The sequence below is a fragment of the Euprymna scolopes genome, chromosome 32 (assembly GCF_053919585.1).
Source record: "Euprymna scolopes isolate OS-2025 chromosome 32, ASM5391958v1, whole genome shotgun sequence".
Taxonomy (NCBI): domain Eukaryota; kingdom Metazoa; phylum Mollusca; class Cephalopoda; order Sepiida; family Sepiolidae; genus Euprymna; species Euprymna scolopes.
In genome coordinates this window covers 4,823,510-4,843,112 of record NC_136513.1, presented here as the reverse complement: position 1 = coordinate 4,843,112, position 19,603 = coordinate 4,823,510, and the positions used below count along the sequence as shown (strand labels likewise).

Genomic DNA, 19,603 nt, shown 5'->3' with positions numbered 1-19,603 from the left:
TTACTATATATATATATATATATACATACTAGCATTTCAACCCGGCGTTGGCCGGGTTTTTGGATGTGTATGTTGAGCAAAAAAAAAAAGTCGTAGTAGGAAGGCAGGCTCGAACCCGCACCGCGAAGGAGGAAAAGAACGGGGAGAAAAACCTGACGTCTTTGCTGTTACGTCCACCGCCAAACCGGGAGTGACGTAGGTTTAAATTAAGGCTAGACAATCGAAAGGAGAGGATGGCTTTCAAAAATATCGGCGAAAAAAGTCTCTTTGAATCGTTGAAAAGTGCTCGGTTGAAGATACTAATGTTTTTAGCCAATTTTTCGATGTTTGTCGTTTGAAAACGGTACTAATCTTGGTAAAATCTGTCGCCTGTGTCGAAAGTTTTAAGCAGACATGCAAACATACATATATACATAGATTTATATATTGGTAACTAAATATTTTCAAGCCAAACCGATTAAAAAGCTTGCCCTATCTCTGAGTACGCTTTATGTAAAATTTCAAATGTTTAGACCAGAAATTGTCTCAGTAATTTTGTAGAGACCGCAGAGGTCAAATTTTTTTAAACTTTGACCTCCATTATGACCCCTTTACATTTATTGTTTGGGGCTTAAATCAAGTTATTAAGTTAGATCCACAAAGATTTTCCCAAATCTCAGTACCTTGTATATCAAATTTCGAGTGTGTAGGCTTGAAATTGAGAAAGTTATTGTGTAGGGAAATGTTCACACACACACAGACACACAGATACACAGACACGTTCACTTTTATAGATATTTGCGCGGGTGTTTGGAGTTATATGCTGAGCAACCTCCCCCCCCCAAAAAAAAAACGGTCAATTTTTTTAACTTTGACCCCTATTATAACACCTTAACATTTATCGTTTTGGGCTCAAATCAAATTATTAAGTTAGATCCATGTCCAAGGACCTTATATCTAAAATTTCATGGGTTTAAATCCAAAATTGTTGGCAGAGTTTGGTAGAGTTCTCAAAAATCAAATCGTTGAACTTTGACCCCTTAACAGCCGAATTTCTGGCCGAAACCCGATCACATCGATTTTCCCAAATCTCAGTACCCTGTATATTAAATTTCAAGTCTGTAGACTAAAAATTCTCAGAGTTATTGTGTATGGAAATGTACGCACACACCCACACACCCACACACCCACACACACACACACCCACCCACACACACAAACACTTTTATAGATATTTGCGATATATATTATTGTTTTTACTTATTGTATATTTTATCTATTATTTATAATGAATGGTTCCCATATCGTATTAAATTTTATACTAGGTGTACTTAATAATTGGTTGTCTCTTAGCATATGCGCTGCTTTTTTAAGTCGTCTTACTCTTCAAAGTTCTTCTCTGTCTATAATTATTACTTTGTCTCATAATGGTATGGTCAACTATACCCAATTTTTCAATCTCACCACATACTATGGCTTTTTAATGTTCTAACTGTAATTTTAGTGGACAACATGTCTCCCCTTTGTATAGTTTTCCACATTTACATGGGATTTCATATACACAGTTCTTAGTCATGATTTTTTCTGTAGGAGGCTTGACTCTCACAAGCTGTTTCAAGAGAGTTGAATTGTTCCTGAATACTGTCCTGATGTCGTATGGATTACATATTCGTTGGAGTTTTTCAGGCTCTTCATGTATGGTATACAGACTGTGCTGAGTTTCTGAGTGGCGTGCTTTTGTGTCTGATCCAGATTCTTGGAGCTGATGACATGCTCTCTGGGTAGTTGTTTTCGTAGAGGGTATCTTTTAAACTGTCCATCTCCTCTTGATATGCACTGATGTTACTACATATTGCTATGCTCGGTATCGTAGGCAACGGACAGTTCATGTCAACAATGGATGATGAGAATTTAAGTTTAGATACTGTACTGTGAAAATTGGCTTTCGGTATACAGATGACGTAAACCCCTGACCAGTGTGGGTAATCAGCACATCTAGGAACAATAATTTGTTGTTATATTCTTTTTCCATCGTGAACTGTATTGTTGGATAGATCGATTCCACATGGTTTAGTAATGTTTGAACATCTTTCTGATGGGGCCATCAACCGAAACGTGAAAATCACACTCAATATAGGAACAATAGTCTGATGAATCCAAATAATATGAAAGATATATTCTTTGATAACTTAATTGCATGCGTGTGTGTGTGTGTGTGTGTGTGTGTGTGTGTGTGTGTGTGTGTGTGTGTGTATATATATATATATAATCTACTGTTATATAAAAGTCACTTTGTGTGTGTTAGTGTGAAATTTGCAAAAGATAGGCTCAGAACGTATGAGGAAGGAACTCACACTCACATACACAAAGTGACTTTTATATAACAGTAGATTATATATATATATATATATATATATATATATATATATATATATATATATATATATAATCTACTGTTATATAAAAGTCACTTTGTGTATGTGAGTGTGAGTTCCTTCCTCATACGTTCTGAGCCTATCTTTTGCAAATTTCACACAAAGTTAATTTATATGTCTGGCAATGTTCTTAGATATGTTTTGTACAGAAATTCACCCGATAAGTATCAAAAATATAAAAAAAAATCCGATCTTAAAAATAGTCTTTCTTCTCTTATAGATAGAAAAGAATTTTTACAGGGGAATATTTTGCGTTACACCCATATAATCTTGGCTGGTGTAATGTAAAATATTCCCCTGTGAAAATTCTTCTTATTTATCTTTAAGAGAAGAAAGACTATTTTTAAGATCATCAAGCCCAAATATCAGCTGACATAAAATTGTACACAAGCACAGTCCGAATTTGAACGACATTATCACTATTATTATTATTATTTTTTTTTTTTCAAAATTGTCTACTGGGCAAATTATTCCTCATAATATATAATATTCAATAGAGGATTGATTCTATAATAATGCATACATAATCTGCATAAATTAAAATATCATGGTTAAGCGTATTGTATGATCAGGCAACGCCGAGCATCCAGCTAGTATACATACACATATATATATATATATATATAATGTGAAGAAGGTATATCATATTTTGAAATGTCAGATGGAATAACAAAAACTTATTTCACAAAAACAAATTTTCTAATCATTCTTATGACATGACAAGGTATTAATGGAGCAATATACACATTTCAGTATTTCTAACAATTGATTTTTTTGCCTTTTCTTTGACAGGAGGGCCAGATTTTGGAATGTTCACAAGTGAATGATGTACGTCTTGGAACAGCACCAAAGATAAATGTAAGTAATCTATGCAGTTCTTTTAAAATTAGATTTGTTGTTTGCAGAACCATATTCCGCATTTTTCCTCTAAACATTTATATGTTAGATCTCTAAAGTATTTTCCAGAATGAAAATAAAAATAAGTAAAAAGCAAAAAAAAAAGAAACAAAAACAATTCTATTTTAAAGAAATGATGCTTTTCATGAGTGTGACGCCACTTATCTAGGCCAAAAGCCACTCTAGGATAAGGTTTAATGAAGTGGAATGCATTGTCAGCTGAATGATATTATGAGAAGATTAAAAATGTTGGATTGAATTAACAAATTTTGATTACTTATTAAAGATATTACAAGTATTTGTTGATATTAGGTTGAAAGATGACTATATTGCAGATTACAGGAAAGGAACTCCATGGTAACATGTTCAAGGTTTGTTCAATCTAAACTGATTTAAATCAAATGATTTTTGTTTATTATGTTTTTTAATATATGTTGTAAAAATAAAATAAAAAATACAAACAAGATTGTTATTTTAACATTGATCCATACAATATCATAGGCATATATTATTATTGAATGGTCAGTGAAGTGTAGTCCAAAATTGTGCAGAAATTTATAAAATCAGATAAAAAGTTTTTAAAAATATCAACCACCCTGAATATTATATAATCTCATTTTACAATAACCAAAGATTTAAATCTCAAAACACAAGCACACAAATTCAGGCACTGGCACTAGCCCTGGCGCAGATATACATACACTGTCCCAGGCCAAGGTTTACAAATATTTATACTGGTGCTGGCTAAGGCCAACTAATGCTGTTTCAAGGCCAGACCCATAAATACTGCTCCAGACCTAGGCTTATGAACACTATTCCAGGTCTATGCCCAAGCTCACAAAAGCTATCCTAGGTCCAGGCCCAGGCCCAGATTCATGAACACTGACACAGGTCTAGGCTCACAAACACTGGCCCAGACTCAAGATCATGAACACTGTTCCAGGGCAAAACCCATAAACACTAGCCGAGGCCCAAGCTCACAAACACTGTCCTGAGCTCAAGGCTTACAAACAGTCCCAGACTGAGGCTCATAAACAGTGCCCCAAGCTCAGGTCCATAAATACTGACACTGGCCCAGGCCCAAACTCACAAATACTGTATAAGGGCCACAAACACTGACATAAAACCCTGGGCTCTAACCTGATGCATAAGCTTTGGATTAAGCCGTAGACCAGTTTTAACTTTGGCCTTAAACCAGTATGAATTCGTATTAACTTCATCAGCTCAATCATGAGCTTCAACTATATGTATGTGCACATAAGATATTTTGTTTATCTGTAAATATACTTTGTGTCTGTGAGAGAGAGCTTACGTTTTCCTGCATGCATATGCATCTGCAAACATTTCAGTGTGTGATTAATGTTGCTATTGAAATTGCTTATCGAACCTGTACATACAAAAGTCAGCCTCGACAAACAAAATAGTTTCTTAGATATTTTTTACTATTTACTATAAAGTAAGTCAAACAAGCAATCCTTTTCTGAAAAAAGCACAAAAAGAACGAACTGATTAATTTAATATATAATGACACAGCTGCTTCTTTGTAGTTTGTTTGTTTGTTTGTTTAAAACTTCTGCGGTGACCATATCCAATGTGTTGCCCCCAGGCGAAATGAGGTGACAGGTGACACATTTTTACACCAGTCAATAAGTGGTTTGTTAGTCTTCAAAGTTACCTTTTGCCCTCTTCTTTTCTGCTTGTTGAACTCTACTTAGCAATGTCAGGTATGATCGATCTAATGCATTTAAAAACATTGAAAGACATAGACTCACAACAGTTCAGATCCATCTAAAGACATTCGTACAAAATCCCCAACTATGTTTAAAGACATCAGTGTATAACTCCCCTAAATCCATTTAAAGACATCAGTCTATGACTCCCCCAAATCCATTTAAAGATGTCAGTGTATGACTCCCTAAATTCATTTAAAGACGTTGGTGCATTACTCCCCCAGATCCATTTAAAGACGTCAGTTTATGACTTTCTAAAGATCCGTTTAAGACAGTATATAACTTACCCCAAATCCATTTAAAGATGTCAGTATATAACTTTCCACAGCCCAGTTTAAGGAAGGCAGTGTATGACCACTTCCTCACATTTACTTAAAGCCATCAATGAAAAATGAATCCTCTTCATTGATACCTTTTCTATTTTGAAATATGTGTAAACAAGTTAGTAACTACTCACTCACCTCTCGTCCCAAACCCCCAACAAATAACTGGGAGCAGAAGTTTCTTGATTTCCATAATTCCCTGGGCTACGGTAGTAAAGTACATTATTTTTTTTATATAGTCACAGCATAATTATTGTATTTCAATAAAAAAGTTTTTTTAATATTTTCTTGATTTTCTGAAACTTGGCCAAAATATGGAGCCCATTGTTCTTAATATATATCCAGTATGGATGACCCTGGCAAAATTCTGGTTTGCATCCCCGAGGACTTTCAGTGCTAAAAACGCCCCTTTTTATGGCTCTTTTTTCATATTTCTCAACAAAAACTTGTCTATATAGTGGTTTTTCAAGGTGGTCAACTCAAATATATGTGTTAAGGTCTGAAACTGGCCCGTTATCCATTTACACTAGGATTCGGCATCCTCAGGGACTCAAAACAGATAAAAAATGCTCCCAAATGGCCCAAAATTACACCTTTTGCCTCATAGCGTTTGATCCATCCATTAGATTTTCCTGAAACTTGGCCAAAATGTTGAAGCCATTGTTCTTAATATAAATTCAGTATGGGTGACCCTGGCAAAATTTGCATCTCTCTGGGACTTTTAGGGCTAAAAAAACATGCCTTTTTGTTGGAACTCTTTTTTTCATATTACTTAAAACCTTGATATATATGTCTATATAGTATTTTTCCATGGTGCTGAATTCAAATATACATGTCTTAAGGCGTGAAACTACACTGTTTGTCCATTTTCACTGGGATTCGGCATTCCCAGGAGCTCAAAAGGGGTCACAAATGCCCCCAAATTGCAAAAAATGACACTTTTTATCCCATAACTTTTGCCCCATCCATTAGATTTTTCTGAAACTTGGCGAAAATGTGAAGGTGACGTTGGCCCTTCACATTTCCCACATTCATTATTTCTTCACTATTTTTTGTGGCGTCATCTCACATGCAGCACCAGAGGGGGACCACACATGCATGGCTTGTTTTTTATTATTATTTTCTATTTTCTGTTGTTTTTTTTACAATTCTTTGAAATCTGAAACTTTTGTATTTGCAATTTTGTTCTATATTTTAAGAACAATATACTTATTTTCTTTAAGCATTACAAATATCTGTCCTGATTTTCTATGTAAGACATTAACAAAAAATTCTTTTTATATTTAAAAAAGACATAAGAGGTTATCTATTTAAAAAGTAGAAGTGTTTGTTTTTTGTTTTTTTAAGTACTTTATTGCAAAATTGTAGCAAACCAATTGAAGTTGCATCTTAGGGGCTATTTCTAAAGTGGAAATGAGAGGATATACAGATAGGTAATCATTACTATTAATTGTCATAAAGTATTTTAAAGGAAATACTATTAGGAAATTAGTTGAAAATAGCTGATTTTATAGAAATGTTACCTGCATTAGAAGCGGTGCATATATTTTGAAATTAAGAATTGTGTATATAAAATACGTTTGGAAGGCTAGAAAACAACGCATATTTCTTTTAAAAATATAAACAAATTTATTTATTCAGATATTTTGATGATAAACTTATCAATGACAGTCTGTATTTTTTTTTCCTTTTTTTTCTTGTCCGCATGGTGAAATCTGTGTGTAAGAGTGTTAGTCTGAAGGTCTTATAACAGTATGATTTTCGAAAACAGTTAGCAGCAGGGTGTTGCATTAGCAATATTACCTGTGTTGGAAGCGTTGCATATACTTTGAAATTAAGAATTATGTATGTAAAGTACATTTGGAAGGCTGGAAAGCAATGCAAAGTTTTTATTTTTTATTTTGATATTTCGATGATAAACATCCTTGTCAATGACAAGGACAAAGATGTTTATCATCGAAATATCTGAATAAACAAAATTTGTTTCTAAAAAAAAAATATCTGTTGTTTTCCAGCATTCCAAACGTATTTTATATATGTAATTCTTAATTCCAATTTATTTTGTTTTACCTACTCATTTGTGATTTTTTTTCAATTAAAGAAATGAATATTTAAAAGCCAATTTACTGTAAATAGTTATTGATCAAAATACTGTTTGGATTCTGGACAGAAAGTACATAACTTGGACAGAATCAAGTAAAAGTAAAAATGCCAAATCTTAGTTGCTTCTACTTTGGTTATTTTACTTAATTTATAGTATAATTGACTTAAAACTTATTTTGAATATTGAAAATTATTTTTGTAGCACAAATAGATCGCAAATATGTAGGTGAAGCAAAATAAAGATTATTTATCCAATTTTTCTAACAATAAGAATAATTTATGTTGGTATCATTAATGATTACTGTCAAAGGATGTTAATTTAGAAACTAAAAATGGACAATGTCAGTATCAAAGCAATAAGTTTTATTGAAACTCCATCTTTAATTTCTCCATCTGAAATGGACACTTTTTAATTTGGTTTCTAATAATTGTGACATATTTTAGTGCAATGTTTTCATGGAACATCATGAAAAATGGATTTTCACAAAAGTAAAAACGGAATTTACTTAAAGTGGATACAAAATTAAAGGAAATTTGAAAACAGAAAATCTCATCCTTAATGTTTGGAGCCAATGACACACACAAAATAAAAACATAAATGTTAGTATTTAATTGGAATGATGATGATCATCTGATAATCCTGGCGAGCCGATGGATGACACATACTTAAATCTTGAAGCAAGGATTGCATAATCTCTAACCACTCTTTTCCTGAGTTTGCACTGCTTGATTTCAACGGCAACGAGGAGTCTATGATGACTGAAAACAATACTGAGATAAGCGATACAACACCTGATATTACCAAATGGTCACCCATTCTAGTACTGGCCAAACTCAACAATGCTTAGCTTCAGTGATCTAATGGGAACCAGTGTGCCGTGACTAGCAGGCATATTGACATTGCCTGGGAATAAATGATCTCCCATCTACTCATTCTCCTAATTCTGTATGCTATGATTTTTATTTTGATGTTTATAAAAAAATATTTCTATAATTTTAAATGAAATATAACTTAATCTTTATTATTTATGGATATCTGTCGAAACAATATTATGGGGGAAAAAACAATGCAAAATTAATATTATCATTGGATTTTCCTTAAAATGTTCTTTGTTCAAAAGTTGCTTGATTTTTGTGTAAGGCTTTGGTTTTAATTGCATCCTTGGACAGACAAACATTTATATCCTAGATTTATGCTTCCATGCTATGCATCTCCCCCTCCTAAAAAAATTATTTTATTTGTTTTCATTTTGACTTTTAAAAAGATTTCTATGATTTAGAATGAATTAAAAATTATCTGTGCTGTTTATGAATAATACCTGGTGCGAATGGAGACCCCCCGCCCCCCGTAATATTATAGTAAAAACTAATACAAAATTATTACATTGGCGTTTTCTTGAAATTTGTCGTGTGAAAAATGGTATTTGATCTTTGTATGGAGTTTTGTTTTTAATTGCACTTCAGACAGACAGATGAACCACATTTATATTTTAGACTAGCAAAAATATGCTCCTCCCAGTAAGAAATTCTTGTTGTCTGTTGCCAAAATCACAGAAAAAAAGGGGGTTTCATTCTACTGCTCCAGCAAATATTTTACTCCCAACGCAATCCTCTGCCTGTACAAGAGTCAAATATGGCCTAAGATGGAGCACTATTGCCTCATCTTGGGTGGAGCACCTAAAAGCACTCTTTCCTGCCTTGACAGGGTACAAAACCATCTTCAAAATATAGTGAGCGATGACTTTTTCATCTCCCTACTCCCACTTTTTCACAAGTCTTTATCAGTACTTTTATGATAGGTTTTCGACTGAGCTTCACTCTTTGGTTCCTCCCCATAAAACGTTCACAACAAATATTCACCTAACTAAAACAACCACTATCAACTTTCCTCACTCCCTATCTGTGCCCAAAACTAAACGAAAATTCTATGTTTAATTTTGGTTTTGCTTTATGCAATGAAGAAAATCATTTTTTTAAATGAATTGTGTTTATTTATGTTCTGTATATATTTTATTTATTTCATGGATTTAACTGATAATTGCCATTAATGACCCCAGATGGAATCAAAGGAAAATTTCCATGGTATCTTTAAATTTGCTGAAAATTTTAACCTTTATTGAAACTTATTTAAATGTTTAAACTATTAACGTATTGATTTTATAACAAGCAAATATTGACTTTTAAGTATATAGAGAACTAAAGAGCAAGGTTAGTTAGGCAGTATTTCATGTGAAAATTTTTTCTTTTGTGCTCTTGATTTTACCTAACTAAAACCACCACCACCACCACCATCAACAACAACAACAACAACAACAACAACAACTTTTCTCACTCCCACCTGTGCCCAAAACTAAACGAAAATTCTATGAACAGAGTTTCTTTCTTAGAACTGTCCATCTGTGGAACGCAATACCGTTTGTCTGCTTCCCGCCTGATTATAACGTGGTCATGTTCAAGTCTAATGTGAATAAATTCTTATTGAGTCATCCATTTAGATAATCTAAGTTCCACCAAGACTGATCTTGTCTCATCATCTAGCTATCACTTAACCTTTATCCTTGAGTGACCTCCGAGCTTTGATAAGTGGTGACCCTCCAAGTTAGAAAAAAGAAAAGATCCACTTATAAAGTAAATATTATGTGACATTTTTTTAAATAATCTCATATTTATACAAATTATTTAAAAAGTATATGTTAATGCACAGTACATCTATAGATATATGTTTATTTTTTAAAACATGATGTAAATCACAAATCTATGAAATTACACCAAACCTATAATTATTTTGTTGAGGTAACGTTTTCAAATCTATTTATAAGAAAAATAATAGCTCAATTCATTGAACATCAGACTAAAAATTACAAGGTTTTGGTTTCAATTTCCAATCATAGCATTCGCTTTATTTGTTGGCAATCTATTATTTACAAAGTAATTAAGATCTCTGATATTTCAAAATGAGTAAAATTTTGAAATTTATTTTCGATGCCTCCATTCAGTCGCAAGAGACAATGGGCACCCTCTGTAAGTGTAGCTGTGCATGTAAATGGGAGGCAATGGTTGTGCAGGACCCAACCAACCTGAACTTGAGTTCAATGGCAAGGAGAAGTGCTAGACGATTGGAAACAATGTCGAGATAAGCGGAGAGCACATACAGCACCTGGAATTCCCAAATGGTCACCCATTTTAGTACTGACCTGGCTTAACTTTACTTAACTTCGGTGATCCAATTGGGACTGGTGTATCAACGTGAATTATGCCGTTTATAGCAATATATTTATTACATTATTTTTAAAAATAGTGACTGATGAAGAGACAGATACAGAAAAAGGCTCTCATATTATGAGTAGATTTATGTTTCTATGGAGATTTTGATGAAAACTTTGAGAAAAATTTGAACCCCCCCCCCACAAAACCTGTTTCAATATGAGTAAAATAAATATTAAAAAGGTTTTCTTTATTTTAATTTTACTGTTTACTTTCTTTCTGATCGCTCTCTTTAAATTTGTCCAGTCATTAAATGACCCCATTCGTGTTGACATGCCATTTAAGAAAGAGACAACAAATTACAACTGCTGTGTTAGAAATTAATATAAATTGTGTACTTGTTTCCTTCCAATAGAAAAGAAAGCATCATTTTATAGGTTAACTGGTCTTTTGTCATTGTTAAGTAGTTTGTGATTAGTTCAACTTTGATGTTCAAATAATATCTTTTATAGTTGCTTTTAATGGCCGCCTTTCCATTCTACCCTGGAAACATTAACATTTTCTAGATACATCCTCACATTTCTATGCAGAAGATTTTATCTGTCACACTTCAGTCTGTAATAGCATTTTTATCAACTTAAGTTTGAAATACAATTTTTGTTAATTTAAAATGATAGTATGGTGAATTACATAGCAGTGTGTAATAATAATATTTTCGATCTGTCAAGTTTATCTTTGAAATAGTTTTTACTTGATGTATCATGCTTAAGATTGAAATAGTATTTTATTCGGTGTCTTACACTTAAATTTGAAATACATTTTTCTTGGCCTGTCACACTAAAGTTTGGTATGTTATGCTGAAGTTTGAAAAAGTATTTTACTTGGTATGTTATGCTGAAGTTTGAAAAAGTATTTTACTTGGTATGTTATGCTGAAGTTTGAAATAATATTTTACTTGGTATGTTATGCTGAAGTTTGAAATAATATTTTACTTAGTAGTTTGATATAGTACTTTTACTTGGTAAGTCATGCTTAATTTTAAATAGTATTTTATTTATTTTATGTCATGCTTAAGTTTAAAATAGTACTTTGCATTGTGTATCACGCTTAAGTTTAAAATAGTATATTATTTAGTGTTTCATGCATAAGTTTATTTGTTTGATCTGCTGTGCTGAATTTTGAAAATCATATTTATTAATTTGTCACATTAAAGCCTCAAAAACATTTTTTTAGTAGTCATACTTATTTTGTAAACAATATTTCCTTTGATTTGGTGGTGGAGTTAAATTTATTTTGGGAGGGGGAGGGGAAATGATTTTTTTTTTTACTTTTTCATATTTTAACTAGATGATTTTATCTGAACATCAAATGAACCCCTTTATGTCCCTATTTACTTGACTCCTGATGAGTACAGAGTTAGACCCAATGTGGAAAAAATCCAGCTCTCCAAAAAGGCACACTCTGGATTGAGACAAAATTCTATTAATTGTCTCATTGTAGAAGGATTTCTCCCTTATTGACTGAGGACGGAACATATGAAGCGTAATATCAGATTTTTTATCCTAAAGGTTGGGTGATATCAATGGCAAAACACAACACTGAATTCAATTCATTGAATATGAATAATAGAAAATAGTTTTTGTATTTTAATTAAAACTTGCAGCAAATTGCTGCACGTTTATGCAAATTTCAGAAATCAATTTGAAATATCATTAATATAACTGCATTTTAATTACATTGGAAAGTTTTCAAAAATAGTCCAACTAGAAGTAATAATAACAATCTTGTAAACAGAGTGTAGTATCTGTTCTGATATTAAACTTTTCTCTGCTTTATCAATAAGGGAGAAATCCTTCTAAACGAAGGCAACTTTATGTTTGTTCCTTTTTGTGAGAGCTCGGTTATCCTCACATTTAAAGCCGACCTTGTGTCTTACTCTGCCCTCATGGGGAAGCAACTAAATAGGTTTAAATGTGTTTGTTGACTAATGAACATCTCTATTGATTATTATCTCGCCCTTTTAAAGGATTATTGACTATTTTTTCTTTGATCCACTTTCTCTCTATTTACTCTCTCTCTCTTTCTTGTATTTATTATTTTTTTCTCTTTCATGTATTTGCATTGCCATTCTCTCTCTCTTTCTCTCTCTCTCTCTCTTTCTGTATTAGATATTCTCCCCTTTCATCTTTCTCTCTCTCTCTCCCTCTCTCTCTCTCTCTAATTCTCGCCATTTTCTTTTCTCTCTTTCTCTCCCTATTTCTTTCTGTTTTCTTTTCTCTCTCCCCCCCCTCTCTCTCTCCTGTAATTTTAGATGCCTTCTCACATCTCTGAGAGACATTGTCAGTCAATATACACTTAGGTGTGTCTCACTTATTTTTGAAACAATAGCATACATAAGGCTTAACACATCACTCAATAAATCCTAAGCCGAAATAATAAAATAACTTATAGGCAAAATTAGACTTTATTCATAAACATAGTCTCCTAAAGTGAATGAATACGATATGAATACGAATATCAATTCGATGCCTTTTGGTAAAACGGTTCCTCTTTGATCTCACAATATATCTCAGTTTTCTATGTTGGGGCCAACTCTCTTTCTCTAGAGCAATCGTTTTGAGGTTTGAAAATAGCCAGTAGTCACTAGGACCAGATCTGGAGAATAGTATGGGTGCAGAAGTAATTCAAAGGGATTATCTTGGCAAAAGAGTACTTTTTTTTCCTTCTTTTGTGGCCATTTTTTGCTGATTCCTTCTTTAAAATAAACCAAATGTTATAACATAGGACAACTATCAATATTGGCTGACTTGTGGGTTCAGCATCATTTATGTCTGTACGATGGCATTTAATGTCAGAGTACCACCTCTTAACCGTTGTTTCAAACAGAGCAGTTTGAATAACGCTTAACAAGCAATTGTTTTCCTTGAACATTATTCTTCGTATCAGAAACTGATGCTTTTAGCAACACACAAAATTCAGATTTTTCCATTTTAAAAAAAAATTTGCAACAGTAGATTCACTTAAATAACTGTTATTTGTAAACTCATAATCCGATTGGGCTCACATTTTATGCCATTTGAAGGCTAGTACTGTATAAAAATCATGGATTTTTAAAAATTAGTGATGCAATCTAATTTTCAGGCCTTAGCTTTATTGAGCTATATGTTAAGTTGTAAATTTTTGGATGAGAGTAGAAGGTACAGCCCTGTAACTCTCACTTCTCTCATTCTATCCTTTAGTTCTCACATTTCATGAGCAATGTTTCTGACAGAGGGAGAAGAATTGCTGTTTTATGGGTTGGAATCCATCTATTTAACACTTACTGTTGGTTGTTTTTTTGTTTGTTTTTTTTTTTTACATAAAGTGGCTTCATGATTTGTCGGCGATTTCCATGAAGAAAAAAATAACATTTTCATAGGTGTGTAATGCTTATGTTTATAATAGCATTTTTGTCATTACACGGTGCAGATGGACTGGACGCATGTTAATGCTGGTTTACTGAGCCCCCCCCCCCTCTCCAGTGTTATACACTTCCAAGCTAACATTGAGAAGTGTGCTGCGTTGCAAATTCCTGCCAATAATGACACCCTTCCTGTCTGACATTTACACAACTTGCCTACTTATTGACATTTTCGCATCCGCCTAACTCGTTTCGTTTTCTATCAGATTGTTTGGTTTTGTTTTATTTTCATTGTATATTTCCTCCATGAAAAATCTGAAGGGTGTTTTTACACTCCACCTCACCTTCGCATCACCCTGCCCATCCGTCCTTCCATCTCTTTCTCCTTGCATCCTCATCATTTACAATGTCTTCTGTCTGCTGATTCTTTCTTGCTCTTCCAATTCTCCAAGATTAAATATACCTTGATCCAGTCAGAACTGGAGTACCAGTCTATGCCAGGTTTATTAAATTTTATAGCTCAGATTAGAAGTTAAAAACGTACATTAAATATAATGTTTTTAAATTTTTGAAATGAGGATTTATAATACGTATTATTTGGATAGTTTGGAATAACATCCCAGATGAGAACAGTAGTTCGAACAAATAATAGATATTATCACTCCTCCTCATCTAAAAAACTTGGAAACATTGTATACAAATCAATAAGAACATAATTAATGCTAAAATAGAAAACGACTTAACACTCTTTCCATTTCATAAACGCAATTTGAAATCTAACAACTATGGTTCATACGAAAATGAACAAAAACATTTTTTCTCATTATTTAAGAGCCATTGTTAGGTTACATCTGAAGATGGTATGACATTAAATATGGCTAGAACGTTGTGAGAATAACACCCAAAATGAGAAGAGTAATCTGAAAAATCCAAATAATACAAATAGAAAATATTCTTCAACAGTTTTTATTAAAAAAATAAAAATAATTTTAGTCTTTTCTATAAATACTATTATGGCATGTGTCTTCCCTGCTTTCTTTATTCCAGCTCATTTGACTTTTACATCTAGTGGTCTTCACAAATTTTCTATTCCTACTTCAGTAGCTTTTCCATAGGACTACAGGCTTCTGGAACTCTCTTCTTGCTGAATGTTTTCCTCCTATTTTAGCCTTTTTAAAACTAAGGCTAATAGGAATCTCTTGTCTTTGCGATAATCATCTCTTGTTATATCATTAACTCCTTACATCAAGTAGCTTCATGCTTTGTCTGAAACGATTTCCATAAGAAAAATGAAAAAAAGTATTCAACTTTATGATAATGATTGATGTCACCTAAGAAATAACTAGTACGCTATATATATATATATATATATATATATATATATATATATATATATATATATATATATATATATATATATATATATATATATACTTCAAGATAAAATTATCTAACAATCAACTGGTATGGAAACCTGTGATTATAAGTTTTACTAGACATTACTGGTAGTAATATTCTATAAGTACTATCTCACCTAAATAAAAATTGCTCGATATACAAGATAGAGCAAATAAATCAAATTTTAGTCATTTAATGAATTTAAACATTTATGACCTGAAATGCTGGAATTTCAAATCAAAAGATTTTTATTATTCTATGTAAGATAAACAATACATTTGGAATATTATAACTCCTTATCTTATAGGATTTCGATGTCTACCATCTCTTCAGAGGAGAAAATATTAGCAAATAGTTATAATGTTTTACTAATTTATTTGCTAAAGTCAGTGAGACATGGAAAATCACAATTAAAAGTTTAAGTATTTAAATGTCATAGAGGAAGGGAAGTTAATGAAAAGGGTATAAAAATTCACATCCAAATTGCATGGTAAAATCCGAAGCGAATGTTTTTGATAGCAGTGTGATAAAATGATCCAAACTGTATTTTGAGTAATCCACATCACAATGTAATGGTCCGAAATAGGCATTTTCCTGGAGCAATTTTCTTTGTTTATATAATGGGTCCACTAAAATTATATATATATATATATATATATATATATATATATATATATATATATATATATATATATATAAGCCCATATGTCTAAAATCTAGATGTTTGTTTGTCTGTCTCCATATTTTCAAACTCTATCTCTTCTGAAACTAAAAGTTGCAACTCAGCGCTAGGGGCCTCAAATGATTGGATCTTTTACAGACTGTCCTTTTATGGGTCTTTAGCTGGTTAAAATAGTTTTTAAGGGGTCAAAATTTTGTACATTCATCTTAGTTTATTTTTAATTTTTAATCAGTTTATGTGCGTGTCATGTTGGTATAGTGGTAACGTCACCAGCTTTGAATGCTTTTGGTTTCGATTGTAGCTGATGACACTCCAATATATTTTTTTTTTACTTTTGAAATCACGATTCTATAATGATATATACGAAATTTGTAAACATGAAAATATTATATTTAAGCATATTTTATGACCGAGCAAAACCAGGCGCTGATTAGCTAATATATATATATATATATATATATATATATATATATATATATATATATATATATATATAATTACAAGAGTCGATTAAGAAGATTAAGAAGATCTTAAAAACGGATGGCTTTATAATATATAATAAATTAGCGGTTACAATCCATCTCAATAGGGGAATATGTTTATATATGATATTTTTATTATTTTTGTCTATTTTATAATTAGGATGCATCTGATTGCGATAGAATAAATTGATATTATTAATGATAATATCATTATTAGTGTTTTTGCTATGGCAGTGAAAGAGTGTTTAATATGCTGATCAGCAATGTGGTTTGGGAAGTTATTATTAATTAGGGTTTGTTTAATATAAACAATATACAGTTTGGCTCAGTTAATGAATAATATTTAAAAAGTGTGCAACTTTTATTTTTAAAACCTCTCTCTCTCTCTTCCCTATATCTCTCAGCATATCCTCAGGTACGCTACTTTCTGAACAGACCTCTTCTTCTGATTGACCCCCCCCCTCTCTCTCTCATTCTGTTTCTCTTTTGACTGGTTCAATACAATAGAAAGAAGAAAAAAGAAGTCTTAAAAAAACTGACTGACGGATTGAACTATTTTCCATAGCTCTCAACTATTCTTTCAATGTAGCTATATTAACATCTTTTCAAACTATTCTTTCAATGTAGCTATATCAACATCTGCTGTTCTGCACACAACAACCTATACTGTCCAGGTTTAATCTTCCTCTCAGCTCATCAGATCTAAACCTGTCATTCAAACTTGCATTACACATCCATTATATCATATTTGTTTTTATGTTTTTTTTTTATTTTTACCATAACTGGCTCAAGTTGAATCTCACAACAAACTATTTTTAAGTGTTACTTATGTAGTTTCTGACTTCTGACCGACTTTTCTACAATAATGTTACAAGTTTTTCAATGTGCATGTCAAAACAAAAGTTGTGAGTATCCAACAAACAGTTGATCAGTTGAGAAAAAAAATGGTCGAGTTCATTTTGATGTGCAGGGGTGACAAGCCTGTTACTGATATTTCTATCGAACTTAAATGGAGGGGGTGGGGGCACTAATCACATTGGAAGAATATTGGCCACGCAATCAACATCTTTTTTTTTCTTGTGGCTTGGAAACAATTCATGTCCTCTTTTTGTTGCTAAGCAACAGGCATCTACATCCAATTATGCCTTGAGTAGATTTCCATTGTAAGTGTCTGGCAAGTGAAGCGCATTATCACCAAAATTAGCCATGACAATACTCTCATTACAAACTAGACAACACACCAAAGTTGGATACAATTTCTTTATCCCCATTTACTTGTCTCCCCACGAGGGCAGATTTAAACACAGTGTTGGTTTATAATGTGGGGAAACATTCCTTTTTCAGTTATTTAGCTTGATCACCAGGAATAAATATGAAATGGAATTTTTGATGATCAAATGAAAAAGAGACATTTCCCCACATTAAAAAGCAAACCTTTTGTCTAACTCTTCAAACCTAAAGATATTGAATGCCACAAAGATGTTTGGATTTGCTTGTTTGTATTTCAAATTCTGTAATAAATAATCCTCCATCCTCCTTGGCTTTTGGTAGGAGCAAAGTGTTGTATATGTTCTGGTACTGCACATTATTATTTCTGTCCTAAGTCAATAGATGAAAAATCCTTGTAGACTGAAGCAAATTTTATTTTTAATCCAAACTGAATTCTCCCCACATTAAAAACTGTCATTGTGTCTAATTCTGTCCTTGTAAGAAGGCAAGTGAATAGAGATGGAATAAACAATTATGTGTCTTTGAATTTTTCTCAGAAATGTGTGAAATCTGTAAATATTTCTTTTAACTCCAAATACTTCAATGTGACTAAAATTTTTTCTACAATTTGAAATGAACTTCCATAGAATGTATCTGATAAGTACAGACGAATAAATGGCTTCATTTACCTGAACTGCAAGTACCAAAAATAGGAGAGTGCATTCTTTTCTCGCTCATTCAGGGGAGATAACTTAGATGTAGTTAAAGGGAGATAACTGTTGAATTTTCTGAACCAACACCTGCGCATTTTATAACAATATCAGCTATTATTAAGATAAAGAGTGATGAAAAAGTTGTTTCAAACTAAGGTATGATAGAATTATAAAAATGATATTTCAAACTGAAGCGTAACAAACCAACGGACAAATTCTTTCATAAAGATGGAAGCATGCATTTAAAACAATAATTACAGATTTAAGATGAGCATCACAATGAATAAGGTGACATTTTCCTCCTATTTGTTGCTGTTTAATGATGTGCAGACACCTTGGTAATCGTCATATTAGTAGGAGGTGTGATCCTGAATAAACATTACCAAATCATAACTCATCCAGATTTTTATCTGCAGAATTATTTAAAAAATAACAACCTCTATGAAAACAATTACCAAACTATTCCTGAACTCAATAGAACCATCACAGCCAAAACGAAAACAGTACCAAAAGAGTGGGTCAAAGATATTGACAATTTTTCGCGTCGTATCCACATGTGATTATTATTGAACAGTGATAAAAACAGAGACTGTAGAATATTTATGATTGAAACTTAGCCTGAAATTTATTTGTACCAAATATTGTTGGATTTCAGAAAAGATTGTGAATTATATTAATTTCATGGCTGTTATTTTCAGAGTTTAAAGTAAATCTGCTATTATTGTTTTCAATATATTCTACAATCTCTATATGGCCTATAAGATTAGAACTTTTGTTGGCCTAACATGCTTCTGTTTGAAATAACATGTAGCAGATAGATTTGCAACAAACTCAAGCAGGAACAAATTCTCGCAGCTGGAGATTTTGAAATACACTTCCTTCCTGGCTTGTCCAATCAGAAGCCAGCTCTCAGTCACATGACTGAGTTTATAAAACGTTAAGCCGGCAACACACTACCTCTCTTTCTCTTCCCAGATCTTGGATGGAGAATAACTCCACATATAATGAACCTGTCACCCCCAACTTCTCCCTTAGGACTCCACAGGCC

The 19,603-nt window shown here is 32.4% G+C and overlaps 1 protein-coding gene across 12 annotated transcripts in view; it reads left to right on the top strand.

Moving 5' to 3' along the window:
• LOC145256191 (1-phosphatidylinositol 4,5-bisphosphate phosphodiesterase beta-4-like) overlaps window positions 1–19,603 on the top strand; it is a 521,907-nt gene that overhangs the window by 319,029 nt on the left and 183,275 nt on the right. For all 12 annotated transcript variants that reach the window (XM_080114792.1, XM_080114794.1, XM_080114783.1 and 9 more), the window contains one exon: window positions 3,207–3,272. In XM_080114792.1, coding sequence (XP_079970918.1) covers window positions 3,207–3,272 — 66 coding nt within the window. The remainder of the gene's footprint in view (window positions 1–3,206; window positions 3,273–19,603) is intronic.